At 34.2% G+C, this 19,336-nt stretch overlaps 1 protein-coding gene and 2 pseudogenes across 1 annotated transcript; all 3 read right to left on the reverse strand.

The window, feature by feature from the left end:
• Positions 1 to 498: 498 nt before the first annotated feature.
• LOC107631914 (DEAD-box ATP-dependent RNA helicase 17-like) lies at positions 499 to 5,618 on the reverse strand (annotated as a pseudogene).
• Positions 5,619 to 8,160: 2,542 nt separating this feature from the next.
• Positions 8,161 to 11,697, reverse strand: LOC110270404 (DEAD-box ATP-dependent RNA helicase 17-like; annotated as a pseudogene).
• A 6,609-nt stretch (positions 11,698 to 18,306) lies between these two features.
• On the reverse strand, positions 18,307 to 19,095 carry LOC107633974 (uncharacterized). The gene has a single exon (XM_016337560.1). It carries the CDS (start codon positions 19,093 to 19,095, stop codon positions 18,307 to 18,309), a length of 789 nt encoding a protein of 262 aa, XP_016193046.1.
• Positions 19,096 to 19,336: the final 241 nt, after the last annotated feature.

Below are 19,336 nucleotides of genomic sequence, written 5' to 3' on the forward strand. Positions count from 1 at the left end.
ATTGACCCATCAATAATTACTAATGTAAACTTTTTTGTTAATTATTCAAATCAAATTTAACGGTAGGATAACATTAAATCCGTTTGAAACATTTTGAAATTGAAATAGAACGTTTGAAACATTAGATTTCGACCTCAACATTAGAGACTAAAATAGTACTTAATCCTATATATCTTACATTTCCAGAAAGCAGTTTGTAGTCCACATGATCAGCCTCATTCTTGTTGAGTTCTTGGAATTTATCCCAAATTGATCCAATAAAAGAATACATTTCATCACCTTTCAAACTTTCCTTCAATGCTATAAGTTGAATTACATAATTACCGTATATTATATAGTACAAGTTAAATGATACACAACAGAAGTACCAAGCATCAAGCATATAAAGCTTTGTTCAGCTCATGTTGACAACAGAACAGTGCCCCAATGGAGGAAGGACTCCTTACGATACTTTATCTCGGATCACTTGGTGTCAGCTTTGTATCGAATCCTATGGTTTTAGGGGATAATGATCCAAATTTGCATGACATAGTATGTCGGTATCCATCCATAGTTGTCATTTTCATTATCATTTGCTTCATCAAAACTGCATCATCAGCCATTGTCATGGTTTGCATTAAGTCACTCTAGCAACTTTTCTCTTTTTCGATAGCCCACTTTTCTTCTCAAATCTCTTGCTCTTCTTATTTTACTTTTGGAAGGATTGTCCAACTAAAGACGGTTGTTGTTTCAACGCAAAGCTTTTGGCCACGTGCCCCAAGTGAAGTTTCTTGATCATAAATATTCTTTTCAGCTCACCACGATGTGCTGTGTAAGCACGGACCCAAGAGCAAAATCCCTTCCAAGCAAGTTCATCCATCTTCGGCTAAAAAAATGACAACGCAACAGTTAGCTGATGATACACAGAAACTAAGATCCCTATATAGAATCGTATTTGTAGACAAAAATTGTCAGTGAAATCATGAGGAATAAGGATGATTGCGCTTCGAAAATCATCATCCCTCTTCGTTATTAGATGTAACATGATTTCAATGGCTCAATTTCGAGAGAAATAGTATTTGTATACTTGACAAGTTGACATATCAAGAGTACAACTTCTTTATTGCTGTTTACTATTACAAGTCATAAGATCAACCTGCAAGTCTAATTTAACCTCTGTCAATACATTAAATCTATAACCACCCAGGTAAACGAGGCATAGTGAATGATCAAACATCTTACCTAGAGTAACTCACCTCACATGAACAACTAAGATGCAGCACAAAGGCCCTTTTTGGTGGCATTCAGCACAAATGATGATCAAAGGGAAACAAGGCCAATGCAGAGATTTGGGAGGAGACATAAATATGGGAAAATAGATGAAAAGTGGTTTATAGTTACCGTTATCTAAGTCTAGTCATTTTGGAATAGGTTGGATTTTTCTCCAGATTCTGCCACCATAAACAATGACTCAACAGCAGCAGGGATCATCCAATCCTACCACTTCAAAAAGTTCCCTTATCAATTCCACCAAACCAAGTTGGTGGCTGTGATTAGGATTGAAGAGCCTAGCAGAAATCATAGAATATTATGAGTTGACATGTGATTTTGACAACCATGACCCATTTCCCTGTCAGACCCTCCATTTCCTTCACTCAAACCTATCTGGCATTAATTTAGATTGTCAGCGGTTCATAAGTCCTCTTGCTTAGCATATGCATAAAACCAACACTGGCAACTCCAAATGTTTCATTGTTGTAAAAGCTCTAAGCCAAACAACAATAATGGCTCTAGAGTTAAATTTGGGCACATTTTTCCAAATCAAAATAGGATTAACATGTTAAAATACAAGTTTCTCATGTATCATTCAGTTAGATGGAAATGGAGTATCTATATTAAACCAGAATTCAGAAAGATCAGCAGTGTATCACCTTGGAAATGATGAATGATTCAAGTGCCTTCTGGAGACAAAGGACCCAAGGATGTAAGTCAATGAAAACAGACTTCTTTACTTGTTTGTTTTGTCTGTGTAATGTAAAATTATCCAACACTTTGAGAAGAGGATACTCTGCTAGTGAAACACCATGTTTCTCCAAGTCCTATAAATAATCTATTTCAACTGGTTGCAGAAATAACAAGGACTCTCCCCTTTCACCCAGACGAGCAGTTCTACCAACTCTGCATCATGAATTCATCAAGGATCACAAATCATAGTCTTAACATCATGCTTTAAGACTTTAACATTACATAAAAGACAGCATGGGAGGATCCTTTTGAATCTAGAAGAAGAGATATCCATGAAACAAATTCCACTTCCTGATAGATATTACATCATGTATGTTTTCATTTTCAAAGTGGGTCCTTCTAGGGCTATTTATTGCAGCAAATTTGGATACAATGATATGACAATCATTTAGTCATTCATAATATTAATTGATTTTAAAATCCCTCATGGAATGGATAAGACATTCTTAAGATGCTAGAGTGGCATAGCTGTTAGCCCCTGAATATTTACGAGTGACAAAGTTCTCCATTAACAGCATTGATCTAACTAATTGAAGCTCGGAGATCACTTGTTTTATAAATAAAAGATCAAATAAAATAAAGTTATACAATCGATATAAAATGGTCCGGGGAGGTTTGTTTGGACTGCAATTAGCATAAAAAACTAGAATTAAAATCAGAAAAAAATGCCTTCCACATAACCACCCCTAAAAACATGGTAAAAGAAGCCAAAACAAAAAATAGATATACATACCTGTGCACATATTCATTAGCTTCACCAGGAGAATCATACTGTATGATGCATCAAACCTTAGGAAAATCCAGGCCTCTAGCAGAAACATCAGTGGACAAAAGCAAAGCAGATTTCTCAGTTTTAAAAGCCTGAAAAGTAGATCTCCGGTCTTCATGTTCCATATTACCATGCAATCGAAAAGTTTGGCATCCAAAAAACAACTGTATGACCCTTTCTTTTGTTTGAGGATCAGTCGAGAAGTGGAACTCACTTAGTAGCGAATGGTGAAAGTCTACCGCATCACATGTCGAAAAGAATACCACAACCTGTAAAATCACTAGGTCAATTATGTGAATCTTAAAGCATAATATTTGAATAACAACATGTTCAATTGGCAAGGGGGAAATAAAGTTAAGGATCGATGCATGCCAAATATAAGTTTCAGTCGCATAAAAAAAATATAATGCCTTCCATTTGTCAACTGTTTTCAAGGGATATCAACAAGCTTTTGTTGTCCCCATCACATAATTCTTCATAAGTACACCAGAAATATTAAATTGTTCACGGTCATGTCAATATTTGCCAATGATAAGAAATACAGCTACTAAAAGCAAGAGAGAATGCGGAGAGTTAAAAATCTTCTAACTCCAACAACTTACATATAATATAGATATGGAAAGTATCTTTAGAGCAAGTGACGCCTAACCTTTTGTGAAGTGTCTCTTTCAAAAAAATGCTTTAGAATTGAAGGAAGAACAGCAAGCCGAGAACCACAAGGCACTGCTTAGCAAAATTGTATTCCAATTAGGTACTCAGCATCTTGAGAATATTAACTGGGAAATGCAGTGAAGGAAAGATTAAAAAGAAACTAATTATCACATACCTTTCACGTATCTCTGAATTAATTGTGTGGGGATTTTATAATCTACAGCTGTTGGTATTTTACTAGAATACTTGACTTCGTCTTCTTCATCAGACTCTAAAGGATCAATGCTTTCAATTGTTGATACTGGTTTTCTTGTTTTACCCTCAAGACCAATCATAACTGGATTGTGTAAACTTATTTTAGCAAGATGGTTCACTTTCTCATTTAAGGTGGCAAAAAAAGCAAATTATGCCTTTGAAATTCATAGTTTCTTGGAACTGTACTCTCCTTGTTATCATTTGCTACTTTCCTTGAACCCAAAAGATGTATTATTTCCTGTATATCTTGTCCAAATCCTAATTCCAAAATCTTGCAGAAAAACCATACATCCAGCTAACCCTTTTAAAAAAAATACTTGGTAAAAAAAAACTATATGCATAATCATTATCACATTTACCATGCCAACACATGATAATGTCTATAGCATCAATAGATGCAAGCCATACCTATCAGCTTCATCAAAAATTATCCAACACAATTTTGTGTACAAGAATGATGATGTATTCTTCAAATGATCTAAAAGGCGCCCAGGTGTTGCTATAAGAACTGATATGCCTAAAATAATAACCACAGGTTACAAATTTGACCATGTACAATGAATGTCCAATCTTGTTCCTCTGACAAGCTAAAGCATATTTTAAATAATGTTATCATGAAACAGCTTTATTTCATAATGTTGTTGCTATCAGTTTGATAATTCCATCGCATGAACAAAAGAAAAAGATTAAAAAGGGACAAAATCTTAAATATGAAAAGATAATAGGAATGCTGTTCTTTTTTTCCCTATTAAAAATGTTATTGATAAATATACTTGATTTCTACCTTTGCGTAGCCTAGCTTTCTCCTTTGATCTATTTTCACCACCCATAACATACCCTGGAACAATCCAATGGAATCGAATTTCATAAACCTGCAGACATAGCTCACACGTCGATACAAGAACAACGCTATTTCCAACAAATCAATTAAATCTGTAACTGATTCAGACTAAATTAAAGAAAGAAATGCAATACTATTTTGTGTTACAAAAAGGGGAAAACAAACGGTCAGTATAATATTCCCATAAAAAATTAACACAAATCTTTCAGATGATGCATTATCATTAAACTTCACATATGTGCTCCTCAATAGAAGTAACACACAACACATTATTGGGGAGGAAAAGGCAGTAGGGGCAAAAACTCTATATTCAATGAAGTATCAAAAACTTACGAGCAAGATTTATATCACGAAGAATATCATTGAGACAGAGAGAAGAATATTTATAAGATGGAGGGTAAGAGATCCTCCATATAAGAGCAAAAACAATCCAAAGGAGAGCTATTGATGTAGTGTAGCTTTAAAATCTCTCAACATGTCTGGGAGAGAAAGACTTATATTATGAGCTTTATACAAAATAGATGCTAGAAGGTCTAATCTTATCCCATAAAACTTGCTTGTCTAAATTTAAGGTGCGACAATTGTGCTCCAACCAAAAGAGAAACTTTCTATGTTCACCTTTTTCCATTTGAAAGCATTATTTCAAGCTATAGCAGTATACTCAAATCCAGGGCAATATGACATGATACACAGCAACAAGCATGCATAATTGTTATTTGTCTGTGACAAATAAATGGAGAGAAATTGAACAAATAGGTATAAAAAAAGACTTACCAAATGTTCCATCAGAGCGTTGTATGCAAGTATCATAATTCTGCAAGTGATGAATAAGTGGAGCTAAGTAGGCAACTGTCTTCCCTGTGCCTGTGGCAGCATTAATAAGTCTAAAATTTTATCATTAAGGAACCCAGAAATAAGAAGATATAGCATGTGCTAAAGAAAAGAAGATGAAGGAAGATTTCTAAATCCAGAGAAAAGAAAAAAAGGATACGCATGACGGCCAGCGAGAATAACAGGAATGGCTTGAGCTTGCACCAGAGTTGGAACCTCGAATCCCAATTTTTCTATCAACAAAAAACATATAAACTCTTTTCCCATTTGAAACAAAAAAAGGGGGAAATTGTAGGTTACTCTTTAGCTCAATTCTAACCAGGCATGCTTCTGTGACACTAGGAATAAAAATTTATGAAAGAAATAAAAATCAAAGAAAGCGGGAGAGCAAGAGAGGAAATACCCTATGGTTGCATCGCTGGCAGCACTGCCAATATCTTTCTTCTCATCTTATTTTCCATCACTTTCTTGCTGCCTTTTTCGCTCTTCTTCATCCCCGTTTTTTTCTTTCAAATTCTCAACTCTATAGCACTATTACACCAAGGGTTTAACAAAAATTAGAGATGACAGATATTGCAATAGATTATTTGACTTTAACAACAACAACAACAACAATAATAACAACAACAACAACAATAACTAGAACAACAACAACAACAATGACAAGAACAACAATAACAACAACAATGACAAGAACAACAATAACAACAGCAACAACAATGACAACAACAATAACAAGAACAACAACAACAACAATAACAATAACAATAACAATACAATAACAACAACAACAACAACAACAACAACAATAATAATAATAATAATAATAATAAGAAGAAGAACAATAACAATAAACAATAACAATAACAATAATAACAATAATAACAACAACAACAACAACAACAATAATAATAAGAATCAGCATTCCTACAATTATCATTGTTCAGAATCCAATAATAACTAAAAAATAATACACTCCCCTCTTAGATTCTTTAATTGCGCTGTAGTAGTTGTGCTTTATTGACTAGAGAATAGTAAAAGAACAAACAATATTTGATTCAAGAGCCACAACAACAACAACAATAAGAATAATAATAACAATAACAACAACAACCTCAACAACAACAACAACAACAACAATAATAATAATAATAATCAGGATTCCTACAGTTATCCTTGTTCAGAATCCAATAATAACTAAAAAATAATACACTCCTCTCTTAGATTCTTTAATTGCGATGTAGGAGTTGTGTATTATTGACTAGAGAATAGTAAAAGAACAAACAATATTTGATTCAAGAGTCACGCCATCATCAAAACTAGAATGACTCAACAAGCAATTCTACAAACTCTAAAACCCTAAACCTTTATCCAATGCCATACCAACTTAGATGACAAAACAGCATAAAGCTTGGTAGAGACCTAATACAACTCGTGAATTTATTCTCAATTATAGTTTACAATCGAAGCTGCAACAAACACAAGTATTAGTATAAATTTTTTATTATGCCTCCTTGATTATCATATTGACAGTTCCATTTTTTTAATTGTAAAAAAAAGCTTTCATTTTAATAAAAATATGCTATATATATATATATATATATATATATATATATATATATATATATATATATATATATATATATATATATATATATATATATACCAGCCATATGACAAAGACAAACATCAATAACAAACTCTCTGTTTTTCTTTTTTTTTTTGGTTGAAAAACGAACATGAAAAGGACTTCGATGCTCAGTCACAAAAGGTGCTGCATGAAACATATTGGCAAAAGAGAATTCAACACAAAGATTAATTACTACTGTATATATTGATTCAAGAAGTATAAGCTAATAACATTAACTGCTATGGTACCATAAGTAAGAATGTAATGTAATAGCCAATTCAAGAGAACCATGAAATAAAAAATCACAAGCAAATTGCACCATAAAGAGCACAAATATAAAAGATCACAAAACTTACCTATTGGGAGAAGTCACGCACGAAAGAAGGGGCGGTTAATGCACCGAAGCAGTGGTGCATTCACTAGCGGCGGCGACGGTGAGGGAGCACTGACGCGGTGGTAGTTTGGTTGGCTTCACCGCTTCACAGCTCGAAATACCTCAGCTGGTCTCTCTCCTCAGTTGCAGTTCACGTTAGGAGAAAGGCGTGATAAAGAAATAGGGTTATATAGAGAAAATAGCAACTCTGGAATATTATAGTTTAGACAAGGATGTTTTGACATTTCAAAACATAAAAGCGAAATTCTAAACACAAAAGGATAGAGAAATTTTCACATGTTTCAGCTACTTTATTAGAGTAACAATATACCATATATAGACGGTTGCCAATAAAAGTATTGTTGTTTAGTGTGCTGTGTAATACCCTAAAAGTCCACGAAAGAAGAATTAAACTACGGTAAGGACAATGCAAAAAGACTGGCTATGTAGCGATGTGATAACTCATACGTGTAATTGTAATAAAGTTATTTTAGCCCCAATACTATGAGTTGAATTACATAATTACCGTATATTATATAGTACAAGTTAAATGATACACAACGGAAGTACCAAGCATCAAGCATATAAAGCTTTACTCAGCTCATGTCGACAACAGAACAGTGCCCCAATGGAAGAAGGACTCCTTACGATACTTTATCTCGGATCACTTAGTGTCAGCTTTGTATCGAATCCTATGGCTTTAGGGGATAATGATCCAGATTCCCGTGACACAGTATGTCGGTATCCATCCATAGTTGTCATTTTCATTATCATTTGCTTCATCAAAACTGCATCATCAGCCATTGTCATGGTTTGCATTAAGTCACTCTAGCAACTTTTCTCTTTTTCAATAGCCCACTTTTCTTCTCAAATCTCTTTCTCTTCTTATTTTGCTTTTGGAAGGATTGTCCAACTAAGGATGGTTGTTGTTTCAATGCAAAGCTTTCGGCCACGTGCCCCAAGTGAAGTTTCTTGATCATAAATATTCTTTTCAGCTCACCACGATGTGCTGTGTAAGCACGGACCCAAGAGCAAAATCCCTTCCTAGCAAGTTCATTCATCTTGGGCTGAAAAAATGACAACACAACAGTTAGCTTATGATACACAGAAACTAAGATCCCTATATAGAATCGTATTTGTAGACAAAAATTGTCAGTGAAATCATGAGGAATAAGGATGATTGCGCTTCAAAAATCATCACCCCTCTTCGTTATTAGATGTAACATGATTTCAATGGCTCAATTTGAGAGTAAAAGTATTTGTATACTTGACAAGTTGACATATCAAGAGTACAACTTCTTTATTGATGTTTACTATTACAAGTCATAAGATCAAACTGCAAGTCTAATTTAACCTCTGTCAATACATTAGATGTATAACCACCCAGGAAAACGAGGCATAGTGAATGATCAAACATCCTATCTAGAGCAGCTCACCTCACATGAACAACTAAGATGCAACACAAAGGCCTTTTTTGGTGGCATTCAGCACAAATGATGATCAAAGGAAAACAAGGCCAATGCAGAGATTTGAAAAAAGACATAATATGGGGAAATAGATGAAGAGTTGTTTATAGTTACCGTTATCTAAGTCTAATCGTTTTGGAGTAGGTTGGATTTTCTCCAGATTCTGCCACCATAAATAATGACTCAACAGCAACAGGGATCATTCAATCCCACCACTTCAAAAAGTTCCCTTATCAATTCCACCAAACCAAGTTGGTGGCTGTGATTAGGATTGAAGAGTCTAGCAGAAATCATAGAACATTATGAGTTGACATGTGATTTTGAGAACCATGACCCATTTCTCTGTCAGACCCTCCATTTCCTTTCACTCAAACCTATCTGGCATTAATTTAGATTGTCAGCGGTTCATAAGTCCTCTTGCTTAGCATATGCATAAAACCAACACTGGCAACTCCAAATGTTCCATTGTTGTAAAAGCTCTAAGCCAAACAACAATAATGACTCTAGAGTTAAATTTGGGCACATTTTTCCAAATCAAAATAGGATTAACATGTTAAAATATAGGTTTCTCATGTATTATTCATTTAGATGGAAATGGAGTATCTATATTAAACCAGAATTCAGAAAGATCAGCAGTGTATCACCTTGAAAATGATGAATGATTCAAGTGCCTTCTGGAGACAAAGGACCCAAGGATGCAAGTCCATGAAAATAGACTTCTTTACTTGTTTGTTCTGTCCGTGTAATGTAAAATTATCCATCACTTTGAGAAGAGGATACTCTGCTAGTGAAACACCATGTTTCTCCAAGTCCTGTAAATAATCTATTTCAACTGGTTGCAGAAATAACAAGGACTCTCCCCTTTCACCCAGACAAGCAGTTCTACCAACTCTGCATCATGAATTCATCAAGGATCACAAATCATAGTATTAACATCATGCTTTAAGACTTTAACATTACATAAAAGACAGCATGGGAGGATCCTTTTGAATCTAGAAGAAGAGATATCCATGAAACAAATTCCACTTCCTGATAGATATTACATCATGTATGTTTTCATTTTCAAAGTGGGTCCTTCTAGGGCTATTTATTGCAGCAAATTTGGATACAATGATATGACAATCATTTAGTTATTCATAATATTAATTGATTTTAAAATCCCTCATGGAATGGATAAGACATTCTTAAGATGCTAGAGTGGCATAGCTGTTAGCCCCTGAATATTTACGAGTGACAAAGTTCTCCATTAACAGCATTGATCTAACTAATTGAAGCTCGGAGATCACTTGTTTTATAAATAAAAGATCAAATAAAATAACGTTATACAATCGATATAAAATGGTCCGGGGAGGTTTGTTTGGACTACAATTAGCATAAAAAACTAGAATTAAAATCAGAAAAAAATGCCTTCCACATAACCACCCCTAAAAACATGGGAAAAGAAGCCAAAACAAAAAATAGGTATACATACCTGTGCACATATTCAGTAGCTTCCCCAGGAGAATCATATTGTATGATGCATCGAACCTTTGGAAAATCCAAGCCTCTAGCAAAATCATCAGTGGACAAAAGCAAAGCATATTTCTCAGTTTTAAAAGCCTGAAAAGTAGATCTCCGGTCTTCATGTTCCATATTACCATGCAATCGAAAAGTTTGGCATCCAAGAAACATCTGTATGACCCTTTCTTTTTTTTGAGGATCAGTCGATAAGTGGAACTCACTTAGTAGCGAATGGTGAAAGTCTACCGCATCACATGTCGAAAAGAATACCACAACTTGTAAAATCACTAGGTCAATTATGTGAATCTTAAAGCATAATATTTGAATAACAGCATGTTCAATTGGTAAGGGGAAAATAAAGTTAAGGATCGATGCATGCCAAATATAAGTTCCAGTCGCATAAATAAAAAATAATGCCTTCCATTTGTCAACTATTTTCAAGGGATATCGACAAGCTTTTGTTGTCCCCATCACATAATACTTCACAAGTACACTAGAAATATTAAATTGTTTACGGTCATGTCAATATTTGCCAATGATAAGAAATACAGCTACTAAAAGCAAGAGAGAATGCGGAGAGTTAAAAATCTTCTAACTCCAACAACCTACATATAATATAGATAAGGAAAGTATCTTTAGAGCAAGTGACGCCTAACCTTTTGCGAAGTGTCTCTTTCAAAAAGATGCTTTAGAATTGAAAGAAAAACAGCAAGCCGAGAACCACAAGGCACTGCTTAGCAAAATTGTATTCCAATTAGGTACTCAGCATCTTGAGAATATTAACTGCAAAATGCAGTGAAGGAAAGATAAAAAAGAAACTGATTCTCACGTACCTTTCACGTATCTTTGAATTAACTGTGTGGGGATTTTATAATCTACAGCTGTTGGTATTTTACTGGAATACTTGACTTCGTCTTCTTCATCAGACTCTGAAGGATTAATGCTTTCAATTGTTGATATTGGTTTTCTTGTTTTACCCTCAAGACCAATAATCACTTGATTGTGTAAACTTAATTTAGCAAGATGGTTCACTTTCTCATTTAAGGTGGCAGAAAAAAGTAAATTCTGCCTTTGAAATTCAGAATTTCTTGGAACTGTACTGTCCTTGTTATCATTTTCTGCTTTCCTTGAACCCAAAAGATGTAGTATTTCCTGTATATCTTGTCCAAATCCTAATTCCAAAATCCTGCAGAAAAACCATACATCCAGCTAACACTTTTAAAAAAAATACTTGGCAAAAAAAAAAACTATATGTAGAATCATTATCACATTTACTATGCCAACACATGATAATTTCTATAGCATCAATAGATGCAAGCCATACCTATCAGCTTCATAAAAAATTATTCAGCACAATTTTGTGTACAATAACGATAACAACAATAATAACAACAACAACAACAACAACAACAACAACAACAACAATAACAACAACAACAACAACAATAACAACAACAACAATAATAATAAAAATAATAATAATAATTACAATAACAACAACAACAATAATAACAACAACAACAACAACAACAACAATAATCAGGATTCCTACAGTTATCATTATTCAGAATCTAATAATAACTAAAAAATAATACACTCCTCTCTTAGATTCTTTAATTGCACTGTAGTAGTTGTGCATTATTGACTATAGAATAGTAAAAGAACAAACAATATTTGATTCAAGAGCCACAACAACAACAATAACAACAACAACAACAACAATAATAATAATCAGGATTCCTATAGTTATCCTTGTTCAGAATCCAATAATAACTAAAAAATAATACACTCCCCTCTTAGATCCTTTAATTGCGATGTAGGAGTTGTGCATTATTGACTAGAGAATAGTAAAAGAACAAACAATATTTGATTCAAGAGCCACACCATCATCAAAACTAGAATGTCTCAATAAGCAATTCTACAAACTCTAAAACCCTAAACCCTTATCCAATGCCATACCAACTCAGATGACAAAACAGCATAAAGCTTGGTAGAGACCTAATACAACTCGTGAATTTATTCTCAATTATAGTTTACAATAGAAGCTGCAACAAACACAAGTATTAGTATAATTTTCATATTATGCCTCATTGATTATCATATTGACAGTTCCATTTTTTTTAATTGTAAAAAAAAATCTTTCATTTTAATAAAAATATGCTATATATATCAGCCATATGGCAAAGACAAACATCAATAACAAACTCTCTATTTTTTTTTTGGTTGAAAAACGAACATGAAAAGGACTTCGATGCTCAGTCACAAAAGGTGCTGCATGAAACATATTGGCAAAAGAGAATTCAACACAAAGACCAATTACTACTGTAGATATTGATTCAAGAAGAATAAGCTAATAACATTAACTGCTATGGTACCATAAGTAAGAATGTAATGTAATAGCCAATTCAAGAGAACCATGAAATAAAAAATCACAAGCAAATTGCACCATAAAGAGCACAAATATAAAAGATCATAAAACTTACCTCTTGGGAGAAGTCACGCACAAAAGAAGGGGCGGTTAATGCACCAAAGTAGTGGTGCATTCACTAGCGGTGGCGACGGTGAGGGAGCACTGACGCGGCGGCAGTTTGCCTGGCTTCACCGCTTCACAGCTCGAAACACCTTAGCTGGTTTCTCTCCTCAATTGTAGTTCACGTTAGGAGAAAGGCGTGATTTTTTTCAAGATCCGCCACTGATTACATTATTTATTTAGAATGAAAGTAATGTGATTAAATGTAACTTACTTAGATGTGATTAAAAAATAATTGAATACTATGTACAATAAAAAGTTGATACTATTAAAAGATAAAATTAAAATTTATTTTTATGTATCGTTTTTGTCCCCAATGTTTTCGTCCTATTTAAGTCCCTAACATTTCAAAAGTGTCTTAATTTTATCCCGCCGTCAATTCTGTTAACGGATCCCTAACGGCTAGAAAATATTGAGTCAATTTTGAAACGTCAGGGACTTAAATAGGACGATTGAAATGTTAAGGACAACTTTGGGACTTATCCCAAACGTTGGGGACAAAAATAATACTTTACTCTTCTGTATACTTTTTCCTTTTAACTCTGCAATTCTAGACATGGTTCATAAAGAGGAACAATCTGTTGAAGGTGAAGTTGTCCATATCAAACCAGAGGATGATGAGAGATTTATTGAAGAAAATTTGCTTATGGTAGGGAAGATTCTCTCGGACAAAGAGGTTAGCTTCAAGACTTGCAAAGCGGTACTTTTGGGAATCTGGGAGAATCCGAAAGGAGTAGCGATCTCGGATGTCGGCAGAAAATCTTGTTAACCTACAGATATGGAATGGAAGACAGTTAGTATACGATGTGGACCACAAATATATGGAATTATGGGTACAAACATATGGGCTTCCACTTAATTACATAACAAGGAAAACGGTTGAGACTATCGGTAAGAAAATAGGAGTCGTGATAGAAATGGAGAATCCACGATTGAATAACATACTACAGAGAACTTTTTTCAGGGTGGAGGTAACGTTGAACATCACTAAACCTTTATCTACTGGCTTCTGGCTAGCAATAGAAAATCATCAAACTTTTTGGGTTTATTTCAAATATGAAAGGATTCAGGATAGCTACTATCTAAACTATGGAATCCTTGGTCATAGTAAGAAGGAATGTAAAAATCCAATGGCTACAGCAAGCTGGGACTCGATGAAACCAAGATATGGACTGAGATTAGGGGTTAATAGAGCTAAGCCCCTTTTAGCCAGGGGAACAGAGTAGCAAGAGAAAGACGAAAATAGGGAGTGGATAGACAATAAACAAACGTGTGAGGGAGAGCATGCAACAATGGACACTATGAAGGGAGCAACGAGCAAAAGAGAGTGGTACAGGCAAGAGAGTAGGAGGAGGGATTTAGAGAACTTTCGAAGCTGACTCAGAGCAACAAAAGGTTCGAGGTAGGGAGAGCCAATGATCAAGAGAGCAAATCGAGGAGGTTTCAGAAAATCTATTAAACATGTGTGTTATTTCAGAAAGGAAAGAATTAAGAATGGGTGAGAAAAGAGCAGACTTTATAAATAGGATGAGAAAAGGAAAAGATAGGCTTCAAGAATTAGAATAGGAGAATTGGGCTTCCAGGCCCAATGTAATTTTCTCTTTGAATCAAGAAGTATCTAGACCGTGCAAAATCAGGATGACAAGGAGGGGGCAAGAGGACTATATATAAGTTATGGATAATAACGATGCCCAAACTTTCGCTACGAAATCAACGTTGAATGAGTTATAGCTAGTTGGACTGAAGGAAACTGAGGGCCAAACAAAAAACCAGCAAGTAGAGAAAGGTGACAGGGAGTGACATGTGTCTAACAATAAGGGAAGAGCTAGAAAAGTTTTTTGGCAAGAAGGATACCTAACAAATTCAACATGACAACAAGGAAATGCTGAAACAAGCAGAGAAGGAGACAGAAATCATAAGGCATAATGCAGGGTAGCTGTGGAGTTACAGAAGAAAACCAAAAATGAAAATAATTGTTACTACAGGTGGCAGAGCAGAACCATGATTCAGAGAATGGAGAATGGGGATGAGTATTACGTCGAACTAGCTGAGGATCAGCTAGAAATGGAAGAGGATAATATTGCAATGCCACAATAGAGGAATGATCATCAGTGGGCTTTGGAGTTGGCTTATAACATAGGGATAACTCTGAACCTTAAAAGAAAAAGAGATATAAGCAACAAGGTAGATTATGAAGCAAATATGAAAGAAGCAAAAGACCTTTGTATGCAAGAACCAAGTAAGAAGTTCAAAAAGAATATGGAACAATCACGGCCGAGGAGGCGGGCCTTGACATGCCCCACCAACAGCCATGATTGTCGTCAGCTGGAACTGTCGAGGGATGGCGGCCCCCTCGATAGTGTATGAATTAAAAAGTGTCTATAAATCTTTCAGGCCGTCCTTTTTGTTCCTTATGGGGACCAAAGCTAGCAAACTAAGTTGTGATAAAATTAGGAGAAAGTTAAGTTTTGACAACATATTTTGTGTGGAATCCTAGGGGCTGTCCGGGGGATTGTGTTTATTTTGGAAGAATAATGTAAATATTCATGTTTATGCTTGGTTTGACAACTTTATAAAAACTAAAATCAGTAGTGGCAATGATAAGGATTGGAAAGCAACTTTTGTTTATGGCCATCTAAATCACAAGAGAAGAAAGGAGTTATGAAAGGAGTTAACTTGTGCTAATCAAAATTTGGAAGAGCCAAAAATGTTTATTGGGAACTTTAATGATGTAATTTCCCAAGAGGAGAAAAGTAGGATTGCACCCAAAATCGACTAGTCAGATTGAAACTTTTAGGACTTTTGTAGATGAAAATGCACTCATGAACTTGGAACTACAAGGGATGAAATACACGTGGTTTATTAACCTAAGGAATGATTTTGTTACTAAAGAGAGGATAGATAGAGTACTCGTTAATTGGGAATGGAGAAGAGATTTCCAACATGCCACGCTTTCAGCCTTACCAGCTATAAGCTCGGATCATACTCCTCTAGTTCTCAATGTTGAACCGTAAGGAAAGAGGAGTAAAAGTTTTAAATTTGAGGCCTATTGGGCTGACCATGCCGACTGTGACACTATTATAATGAGGGGATGGAGTAGTTCTTATTGTAATAGTGGAGTTAATCATTAGACAAATTTATATCGAAGGATACAAAATTGTAAGAAGGAAATGATCAAATGAAGTAGGGAAAATTTTAAGAGGGCATATGTTGAAATAGAAAAACTGAAGTACAGCCTCAAGCAAGCGCAAGAAGGAGAATGTACAGAGACACAGCAACAGGAGATCAACAGACTAAAAATGGAGATTACTAGATTATGGAGACAAGAGGAAAAATATTGGGGTCAAAGGTCGAGGGTGAAATGGTTGAAATTTGGGGACAAGAATACATCTTTTTTCATGCCTCTACCATCCAAAGAAGGGATAGAAATAGGATAGACATATTAAAGGATTCCAGAGGAGAATGGGTATGTAGGGAGAATGATATTCTTAAGTTGGCAGCAGATATTTTTCAAAATCTTTTTAAGGCTTCAGAGAATTTAAATATGACTGAATGCATAAGTAATATTCCTATTAGAGTGACTGAAGATATGAATGGGGAGCTCATGAAGGAGGTTACTGATCAGGAGATCAAAGAGGCTACCTTTAGCCTTGGAAGTCTCAAGGCACTAGGACCAGATGGATTAAATGGTCTGTTCTTTCAAAAGCATTGGACAGTTGTTGAGAAAGAGGTTTATGAAGTTGTTAATAGCTTTTTTCATGACAGAAATTTACCAAGCAGTATTAGAGAAACCTTTTTGGTATTGGTCCCTAAAACTAACTACCCGAAAACCCTTAATCAGCTTAGGCCGATTAGCTGTTACAACTTCATTTACAAGATTATCTCTAGGGTGATGGTTATTAGGCTTAGAAGAATAATAGATAAAATTATATCACCATCCAAAATACTTTTGTGGGGGGACGCCTGATTCAAGATAACATGGTAATTGTGTAAAAAATATTCCATGCTTTAAATAAAAAAAAAAGGAACAAATGCTTCCAGGAATTTAGCCATTAAGGTTGACATGAATAAAGCTTATGATAGGTTGGAGTGGTCATTCCTAGAAGCAACTCTAAAGACCTTTGGGTTCAACCCGCATTGGGTCAAGATAATAATGAAGTGTGTGAGACAAGTCAGTTATAAGATTAAAATTAATAGACTTTTGTCAAGGAACGTTGTGCCGCAGAGGGAACTTGGGCAGGGGGATTCCTTATCGCCATACCTTTTTATCATAGCGGCTGAGGTTTTCCCCATCCTTATGGACAAGGCTAGAAAAGAGGGCAGAATTTTTAGAGTTAAAATTGCCCCTACTGCACCAGCTGTCTCAGACCTCTTCTTTGTGGATGATTGTATAATTTTCTCCAAAGATAGTGAGAAAGAATTTTATCAGCTCAAAACTATTTTGAATATGTATACGGAAGCTGTGTTGCTGTTTTTTATGCTGTTTTCGCATTCTTATGCTTTGTGTAGCTTAATTTTTTGCATTCTTTGTATTGTGCTTTGACTATTTAATTAAAGAATTGTTCTTAACAAAGTTAAAAGAGATGTTTAAGAAAAATGAATAAATCACATTTGAGAGTGTGTACTCCAATAAGTAGTTGAAGATTTTTAATATGGTTCTTCTCTTTTGATTTTGATGATTAATAACAAATTTTAATATTTATCTTTAATATTTTGATATTTATTTAGTTTGTATTTAAATGAGATTAATTATAACACTTTGAGTGATGTAATATTTTTAATTTGGATAATATTTTAAGATTTATGTTAGAATATAATTATATTGTAATATATTTATTTATATTCTATTTATTATTTTATTATAAAATAATTATTTCAATTAAACTAAATAAATCAATAAATTAATAGCTAATACAGTTTAATGACCCATTTGATTTTCAAAACCTTAATTATGAAAACCAAACATAATAAAGAGGATATATAATTGTCGAAACATCAGATCTTATAACAAACATTAACTACTCTATATCAAAATCATTTTTGTTTGAGAAAAAAATTTATATAGAATTTACATATCTACAATCATATTGAATATTGGATACTCTTCACTTTTTAGATATAACTAGTGTATGAACCCGTGCTCAGCACGGAAAAAATTTATAAAAGTAAAAAAAAAATTTATATGTTTAGATATTTTTCAAAAAAACACTAAATAATTATTATGTTAAAAATTTATAAAATTATTATCAAAATCAAAGTTTAACTTAAAAATAGTGAGTAATAATTATTTTACACTTTTTTTAAGTAAAATAATTATACATTGATACAATATTTAAAATAAAATTAAAATATTTATATTAGAATCCTATTTTTTCAAAAACTTCTCTATAAACAACATTGATAGTTGAATTTGCAGATATTCCTACGTGATTCATAAGTAAAACTTGTAAACCTCTCTAACTCTTAACTCTTGAAAGTGCCACATATAGTTGGCCGTGTATAAAAACTGGTTTGGGCAAGTACAATCCAACATGAGATAAAGTTTGTCCTTGAGACTTATTAATTGTCATGGCAAATGATACTATTATGGGAAACTGTCTTCGTTGGAATCTAACTCGGACGGTTTCATTTGTTGGTACCATATTCATTCTTGGAATCAAAGCAATATGACCAACATTGTTACCCGTTAAGACTTCACATTCTATGACATGATTTTCAAGTATCCTAACTTGTAGCCTTGTACCATTACAAAGACCACTGGATTGGTCAATATTCCTCAATAACATCACCAGAACACCAACTTTAAGTATTAATTTATGTGGAGGCAAACCAGAGCAATTTATGCTATTCAGTAATTCAAGAGCATAGAGATCTATTTGACTCTCCATATTCCCTTCATTCATACAAATCGAATCCGAACTAAGATATAATTTTTTTCCTCCAGAAATGACAGCCATCAGATGGTCGTTGATCTCTTCAACGATGTCCAGCGAGGGAGCCAGTATAGTTCTTGCTTTGAAAAAATCCTTTAAGGACATGTTATCCAAAATATTTTGATAAGAAAAATGAACGAACTCATCAAATGCCTGGTTCGAAGAAGGAATAACAATATCTCTTGGAAGACATATCTCAGATTCACCATCCATATTGTCACATATTAGACCATCACAAACTTTCAATAAGCACTCACCAAATTTCTCTGTCTCATCTTGATCTGAAGCAGTCGTCCCTACAAAGAGTCTCATATTTTTTATTAGTTTGAGCACCTGACAAAACTTCCAAAGGTAAGACTAATTTGTCTCAATCCTTGTAAAATGATAGAAAGAATTTGTCTAAAGTCTCCCCTAGTACAACCACTTTTCCTCCAAAGGGAAAATCTTTGTTATATGTTGGAGAAAACCTCATGATATCACCTAAGAATTTATCAAGTGCTTCATAACAGTACCTACTAACCATTGGAGCCTCATCCCAAATTATAAGTTTGGC

This window comes from Arachis ipaensis, chromosome B3 (genome assembly GCF_059453495.1).
Source record: "Arachis ipaensis isolate K30076 ecotype BB chromosome B3, ASM5945349v1, whole genome shotgun sequence".
Classification (NCBI taxonomy): Eukaryota; Viridiplantae; Streptophyta; class Magnoliopsida; order Fabales; family Fabaceae; genus Arachis; species Arachis ipaensis.

What these genes read in the sequence shown, in the direction of transcription:
- LOC107633974 (XM_016337560.1), bottom strand. Translation starts at nt 19,095, where the DNA reads ATGAGACTCTTTGTAGGGACGACTGCTTCAGATCAAGATGAGACAGAG.